General features: G+C 42.3%; 1 protein-coding gene across 1 annotated transcript; it reads right to left on the bottom strand.

The window, feature by feature from the left end:
* Window positions 1–449: 449 nt before the first annotated feature.
* dmbx1a (diencephalon/mesencephalon homeobox 1a) lies at window positions 450–7,994 on the bottom strand. Its single transcript, XM_085439683.1, has 5 exons — window positions 7,717–7,994; window positions 4,389–4,558; window positions 3,683–3,861; window positions 2,699–3,095; window positions 450–2,586 (listed from the first exon to the last, which is right to left on the bottom strand). The coding sequence occupies exons 2-5, from the start codon at window positions 4,540–4,542 to the stop codon at window positions 2,147–2,149; spliced, it is 1,170 nt and encodes a 389-aa protein (XP_085295809.1). The 5' UTR covers window positions 4,543–4,558; window positions 7,717–7,994; the 3' UTR covers window positions 450–2,146.
* Between the last annotated feature and the right edge of the window lie 251 nt (window positions 7,995–8,245).

Here is an 8,245-nt window from a genome sequence, read left to right on the forward strand (position 1 = left end):
GCTTTTTATTTCCCAGATATTTCAGATTACGTGTTTCTTTCGTTGCTCCTGTACCCTTTGTCTTGTTACAAATTCTCATGTATTTGTGTTTGTATTTTTAGTGTTCTTTAAATTTGACCTTCCCTCCGCTCTTTCATCGTCCCCGTGCCTTTTCTTTGCTTTGCTCGTTCTCTCTTCTCATCATCCATGTCTTCAGACTAAACTGATATATTAAATATGTACTTGCTTATATTAATTGCAGGACTTTGAGGTCCTTCACTCAGTCAGTTGGTTTTATGTTTTGCTTACCTGAAAAATGGTGTAACAATATTACAAATATAAAGCTTGATCATATGCTCGTCATATCTTTAACTTCATGCTGTTTAATGACTTTTTTTCAAGGTTTGTCCGTGAACACCCGTCCCGTCTAAATCTTCAGCAAAAATCAAGAAGTCTTCATTGTAAAGATCTTCAGGCAATGTTTTTATTTGAAGTTATTTTACAACAACACAAGTTCAAGTCTACATTATTGAGAGGAGCAAAGAAAACAACACTGCGGATGGTCCGGTCGCTCTCCTCCACCTTTACATATCTATTTAGCACCGGACCAAGTAGTTTGACAGAAACAGTCGGGGAACAGCATTAGAAACAACAACAGAACTCAAATAGAGTTGAGACAGCAGAACACAGAGGACTCAGGTCAATTATTCACTGAGATGTCTTCTCCTTCTTTTGCTTTTACACCTGGATTGATTGAAAAACACGGAGGGTGGTAGTTCTCCAGAAAATTTAAATGTGCTCAGGTTCTTCTTTTAAATTAATTCTCGAAGAAGGAAAAAAAACTTAAAATTTTAAATATCAGTTCAATCCAGGAGTGTTAAAATGACAACCAAGACAGGAGGGGGTGGACAGGGCTGTCGGTGAGCTCAGTAAATACAATCTTACAATCTGACAAGGAATTTTATCTGAGACAGAGTCCATTATTATTAATTATACAACATAATAGGAACTTTACAATTACTTTACCAGTAAACATTAATAGATAGACTTTTTTTGTATTTTACATATTAAAATAATGTGCTTTTTTTTTTATTTGAAGACATTATCTTCCAAAACACATTAACGGAAAACATCAGAGACGTGTGTGATTCTCATCAAGTGCTGACGGTGTGGCTTTCAATGAAAAGCTGCATGTTTCCTCGAGAGACTATTAAGGCGGGAATAATACAAGTCAAGACGATCTTTAACCGAGTCCTAATATGTTTACCATCGTTCTGTATTCACAGAAGATGAACAAGTCATTGCAAAGTCGTGCGTCTGCCTCAGTCAACAGTTTTGGCATACGGACTCTTTGAATCTAAAAATGCTGCATTAAGTGTTACGCGTGTTTGTAATTGCACTCGCCCCAGCTCCCTCAGCCCAGGGCAAAATGTAATTAAAACCTCTGAGAATTTACTCACTGAAATCATTTGCTCATTATCAAGCCAGCCTCTGTACAAAGTGGCATATTAGTGGCTATTAAACTAGTGAATTAGTCACTTATAATTATGGTGTTGAGGACAACATGACTCGGGTTTATTTTTATTTATGTGCTGTTGTGTTTTACGTGGTATGTACATAACCACACGGCTTCACTGAAATGTCTCTTTGCTGCACGAGTGATTCCTTCCAAAGTGCCTCATTTATTCACATTGTTCTTGTAAACATTATTTGCATTGTTATTTTTCTTGTTTTGCTTTGTTTAAGTGAGCGCGTCCAGCCGTTCACACCATTTTTCATGATTCTTTTTCATTTATTTAGGAAGGTCCAGCATTGCATGACTGTTGGAAGTATTTTCATTTTATGGAGTGTTGCATCTTACAGCAGTGCTGTCCATTATCTTGGGGGTTTTCTCTTTTCCAACGATACGCTGAGCTGCAACAGAAGCTATGAGAAGTCGAGCAGGTGGTCGACATGTGGTGCGTTTTGAAGAGATGTTAAATGGAGATCTGTAGGTCCAAAGCATTTTGGCATGTTTTATTTACGAACATCTCTGTATGTTCTGTGCCCATCTGCTGGAGGAGTCCTTGTATGCTTCCTAAAGAGCTATCACAGCCACACGTATGGTAGGGTATGGTAATGTGCAGGCTCTGGCCTAGTTTACGCCATCTTTCACCCCTTCTGATTCTCAGTTAGACATTGTGTCCAGTCCCAGCGAGGCGGCGTGCTGCTTGGCCCTCAGACGCAGGTTCTCAATGCTGGTGGTCTTGCTGTTGTGGCTGGTGAGGCCGCCTGCAGTTGATGCCTGCAGCAGTGGGCTGTTCCACACCTGCTGTGCGTGATGGGACAGGGACTGATAGTAGGACTGGCAGGGCAGAGAGCCCAGTGGCGCAGGGGGCATGTTAACATTCATTCCCAGGTAGGGAAGTGAAGACGGGGCAGCGAGGTCAAAAGCGGGGTAGTGCACCAGGTTGTTGGTGGCGGCCATGTGCTGGCGGAACTGCTCCTGCAGACGAAACAGACTGAGGGGGGACGAAGAGTAAGAGTGGCTCTGAGAGAGAGGACCGGTGCTGGCCAGGCTGCTGCTGGAGGACGAAGGTGTCACTGACGGAGAGACCAGGGGGGAATCTGTACAGGGACAAGGAGGGTTAAGAAAGTTTTATATATATGCTTTAGTAGTCAGCTGATTTAATGCATTAAGTTTGCCAAGGATAAAAGGACTTGTACTTAGTATTCTTACCTGGTTTAGGGCTGAGTCTTTTACAAGCTGGAGAGTCGTCCCCAGGTGTCACCGCCCTTTCACACTTCATTTCCTCTTTCTGGGATTTGCTCTCGTCCTCCTTATCGGTGGCATTATCCTCTGTTGCCGACTCGCTGCCTGAATGTTCTGCTGACGTGACGTTCAGCTCCATGTCCAGCGGAACAGGACGAACCACAGGACCCTCTGTCTCCGGGGAGGAGGAGGAGGAGGAGGATGAAGGTGGAAGCTGGGTATCAGAAAGGATAGTGGTGGAGGGAGGCATGTCCTCCTTCTCGCTTCCTCCTTCCCCGGACACCTCCTTCTGCTTCTGAAGCTGCTCCTTCTGGAGGCTGCGCTGCTTCTTACGAAACTTTGCTCTGCGGTTTTTGAACCAAACCTGGAGGATAAAGATTATTATAGACCGTTAATAGGAAACTGGGGTAGAGACTTTAGTGCATTGCGATAAGTGATCCTCTATGTTCCAGAAGTTTTTTGTTTTTATTAATTTGTTGTGTTCTTAATTTTGATCTTGTTGGGGGGTGGGGGGGGGGGGGGTGGGGTTTAAATCAAAAAATAAAATATAATATGCTCAAGTGCCCACGCTTTAAATTCACAATCAAGCTTCAAAAATGTTATACTTATTAGCTGGCAGTTTTTTTACAACTTTTTTTAGGTTGTTTTTTTTAGGTTGTTCAGATGAACAATCTTTTGTGGATGATAATGCAAAACTTCACAATCTACAAAAGCCATAGCACTGCTTATAAATATCGTTTAGATACTGTTTTTATCACTGCTAATCACGTTTTTATTGAAGTGTTTCAAGCTGTGTTTTTGTGAAATGAAGACAGAAGTTTTGTTTGTTTTACTTAAAACTGTCTCCCATCTTTTATAAAATCTCTATCTCTAACGTCATAAACCCAACACTAATATAAAATAATATATTTTTATATTATATTTTTATTCTTCTTCTTCGGACGTGCCTACCTGCACGCGGGCCTCGGGCAAATTGGTGCACATGGCAAGTCGCTCCCTCATCACCACATCCGGGTAATGGGTCTTCTGGAAAGTCTTCTCCAGCGCTTCCAGCTGCTGCGCAGTGAAGGCCGTGCGGCTCCGGCGCTGTTTGCGGTGCTGAGAGCCGTAGCGAGCCTCCAGGATGATGTCTTGAAATGTGCAGCCGTTGGAAGAGAAAACACACGGCAAGTTTTATTTCACTGAACAGGGTGGGTTTGTGTGGCACTTTCATACTTGGGGCAGCTTATTTGTTAATTTAATTAATTTACTTATTGCTTAAAAAAAAAGCTTGAGGGCTTAGACACGTTTTAATATTATCCACTCTCTTCTTTTGCTTTTCCAAAAAGGAAAAAAAGATTTTTGTGATGGCTAATTGTAAAAAATAATAATAAAAAAAAGTCTAATACGTCACTAAATGTCTTTGTGGCCTACCACAGCACATATTTCACTTGTTTATTTAGTCTGATCCCAGCTATATCCCTTCACGGTGTAAGATGATTAATCGTGAAAGCGAATATTAACACCTAATTAAAAATATTCTAGAACAATCACAGACGCGAATTTTGGCTCTATGTATACTCTTTTTTTTCTTTTTACAAAAAACAAACAAACAAATTCAAGCTCGTTTCTATAAACACTGTCTCCTGCTTGTGTGTGTGAGCGTGCATTCAATTACCAGCTAGTCTCTCAGCCAACGTAAGCGCGTGCACGGACGGCCGGTAGTCGGGCGCGTGCTGCGCCTGTTGTGCGGCCTGCTGGTGCAGGTTGTACATGGCGCTGAGGGAGTTCATGGCGTGCAGAGAGTAGCCGTTCACCCCGTAGTGCTGCATGGTGAGAGGTCGCTACCTGCGGAAGGGAAGAGAAGGATGGGCATCTGGCGTTAGGGGAGGGCGCGTGACTGCTGATTGGCAGGCAACATTGTTGAACACGTGATCTAAAACCTTTTTTATTAGAAGAACAAATGGTTTCGAGACATCCAGTTCAGATGAACTGTGACACACACACACAGCGTATTTATTAGTAAGTGACAGTAGGCCCACGCACTCAGGGGCCAATAGATTTTAATGTTTTCAGTCAGACTAAAGTGTTATCCATTAACATCCAATTACCGCTCTATTCAATCCATTAATTATACAAAAGACTTTTAATTGGGGTAATTATCACTCTTCGCCATAATGAACCGTGACGGATGCCTTATTCATGAATTTATTCCCGGCGTTTGTGTGTTCAAGAGAACCTAAATCCCCACTGAAAACGTTGCTTTGACAGATCAACGCGCTCATGAAATGTGTTAGGACATGATACAAGCTGATTGTTAAGAGTGTCGGTGGTAAAAGGTGCAGCCAGATAGCAGGATTATAATTAGTAGTAGTAGTATTAAGTCATGAATAATCCGGTCAAGTGATGTTAATTTTCAAGGCTATATTTTTCTTTTTTGTCCCCATATTTAACAGCAAAGGTAGTCATTTGCTGGTAGTCTTCTGCTATTAATAATAAGTCTTACAGGCCTGAACACTTGCAGCTTTAAAGGCAGGAAACTCGTCGAAGGGAAATCGTCCACCAGGCAGCAATTTCCAAAAACTCTATTTTGTAGTTCTCCTTCACGACCGAGATTTTCATAGATGAGACCGCTTGAGGACACGATTAGATATGTATTAGCACCAAGGAGGCTGACAGAAGGGGCTATCTCCGAGGCCCAAACAGTTATTATAACTATAACAGAGGGACCACAGGGAGAAGATATAAATCTTCCTGCTGGATGACAGCTTTGTAAGTGGCTGTAAGTTCTTGCGCTTAAACGGAGAACTCAAATAATATCATCAATTAAAACTTTAAGGGCGTGATTTAATTTCTTAACTGCTTTGTTTAACTAGATGAATTTGACTTCTTCGTGTAACAAATCAGAATATGCAGTAATACTAAGGGGCCAGTAACTCAGTACATGTTAGTGTGAAGAGTTTAAATTGTTCAATGCTGTGATGGATAACAGTAATTTATGACTTTGTTGTTAATTTGATTGCGACTATGATAAACATGTGATTCATTTCAGTTAGGTAACTTCTGTGTCTCCTCATTATTATTATTATTGATAATAACATGTAAACCATTTAGGATGTTGAGCCAGTTTTAGCACACACGGGTTGCCGTCGTTGTAAAAGGCGTTTCTTTCTGTTCCTCTCTTGGCTTTTTAGTGCCGTGTGCGTGCGTGCGTGCTCTGGCGTGTGCGCGCGACGCCCGCAGTGCCCGTTCCCAGCCTATTAAGTGGCTCCGGCGGCTGATGAATGTGATCAGAGGGCAGTGGGGAATAGTTTAATTCGCGGGGACAGAAGGTGCTTCGCTAAACATTTACTTTACTCCCCCAAGTATTTGAGTTGAATGGGTACCCCCTCCCTCCCCTTCACACACACACACACACACCTCCCCTTCCCTTCTCTGGCGGCCTCTTATCCCATCGCCCCGGGGCAACGTTTTGGCTGAGATGTATGGCTGCTCCGCGGGTAAAAATATGCATGTTGATCCCCATTTGGCTCCCCGTCTAATGGAAGTGCAAATAGGTTTCGACTGCGAGGCCCTCCATTTATCATCACCGCTGACATGGACGGACGTACAGTGGGACCCAGCGCTTAGCTCTGCGGCGGAGCTCCCTCGTGTGCGCGTGCGTGCATGCGAGCGCGTTCAGGCAGACTTCGGTTCTCCTCAGCTACCTTTTTCTGCATTACATCTTCTGAAATTAAATTAAATTAAGCCTCTAGTCGCAAAAGATTTAAGAAAATAAATAAATAAAAAAAGAATCACCATCCAGCGGAGTGAGAGCAGAAAGTACATGTTTGTATTTGTTTTAACCTGCATGCCTGCAGAGATAGAATAAAACCCATCTGTCATTGGTTTTAATCCACCAAAGCTGCAAATAAGCGTAGCGTGAGCTCGTCTGCATGCTTTTCCCGTGTTTAGTGGGCAGGTAAACTTTTACTTTATACCCGACTTCCCGTTGTTTCCAGCTTTAAAATACTAGTTGTAGCCTGTATCTCCTGTCCCTATCAGATTCTGCACAATAGCCCGTCGCTGTGAGCCGTGTCCGCGGTGTTATTGTCATTCATAAGTCTCTCGTTGCTCCAGGCGCTGGGCCCTCCTGGCTGCCCTGCTCAGTGCTTCAATAATGAAACCGTCATTATGTAAATTGGCATGTACAGTGCAACTCTTTGATCCGACTAAATTAGGAAAAATGTTATTTGCTAACAGCCCTCCGGGGACTGAGTCGACCTGACAATCTGCTCTTTGCTGTGTCACTAGTGTAAAACTGTCAGAGGGCGAGGAACATCTGTAATTTTTCCCGGAGCTGCTGTTATGAATGATATTTGTTACGTTCAGACCAGATTTAAATTTAGGTGTTTCACTGTCTATATATATTTAATTGTCAGCATTTAATTAACATTTTAAGCCATTTTAATCACACTGAAATGAAACTTTTGTTATTTTGTTTTTTTAAGAAACTGTTTTTGAAAAATTACAGTGGAGTTCATAAAAGTAAAAGAAGACAATAAGTGAGACGCTGTCAAAAAATCAGGAGGCCTTTAATTTTGAGGTTATATTAATTTTGCGCACAAATAAATATGTACGCATATTTTTTTGTACGTTATCCTGTTAATTGTTTTCTTATGTGAATAGTATGGGGTGTATTTTCGTTCGCATTCAGACGATTACAAAAAATAAATAACTAAAACAAAATTTAAAAAAATCACCCAAAGCTCTGCTTTCATTTTCATCAAGTGCAAAAATAAACATGCAATTTGCAAATAGCTAATAGCACAACAGCATCTAATAACCTGCAGTTCGTTTCATACAAACTTTACAAACATTATAAACTTCATATGACTCGCTGCTGCTCTGTAGGAGTCTGCCGTTTTTCTTCATATATACACACACAGCTAAACAGACAGACACGACTAGATAAATAAGAGAAAGTTAAAGACTTTTTTCTGTTTTAAGGTTTGTTTGTTTTTTACCTCCTGCGCCGGTAGTTTTCTTCGTTGTCACCTCCTCCACAAACAGAAAGAACCCAAGCTCCTTCGTTTCCTCTTCCTCTTCTTTTCGGATCTTTTAGCGGCTCTGTCGGGTGTGTTTTTGCCCTCTTTACCGTCCTTTTTGTCCGCCAGTGAGATGACAAGTCAGCTCAATGGAAAAAGTCCTCTCCGAGTGCTGCTTCGCTCAAAGCCCGTCCGCTCGCGCTCCTCTTGCTCTCTCTCTCTCTCTCTCTCTCTCTGCGTCTCGCGCACAAGTGGGAAGCCGCCATCTGCTGGAGCGCGAGATCCCCGAGCTGGGATTTTAAGTAGAGCCTCGCTGGGGTCGTACGAGCTTTCTATTGGCTCTCGGTGCTGCCAGTTAAGGGAGCGACACAGCTGAGGGTCTAGTGGCGTGTCGGTGCACTGACGTCTGGAGTTATTTTTCAAATATGATCAATTTAAGCACATTACGCCCGCTGAAATCCACCCGTGACCGTGGACACATTTTTTCCCTTCTTATTCTGGAGTTGAT

The sequence above is a fragment of the Copadichromis virginalis genome, linkage group LG18 (assembly GCF_057382275.1).
Source record: "Copadichromis virginalis isolate Kocher_CV1m ecotype Utaka linkage group LG18, C_Virginalis_male_GT1.1, whole genome shotgun sequence".
NCBI lineage: Eukaryota > Metazoa > Chordata > Actinopteri > Cichliformes > Cichlidae > Copadichromis > Copadichromis virginalis.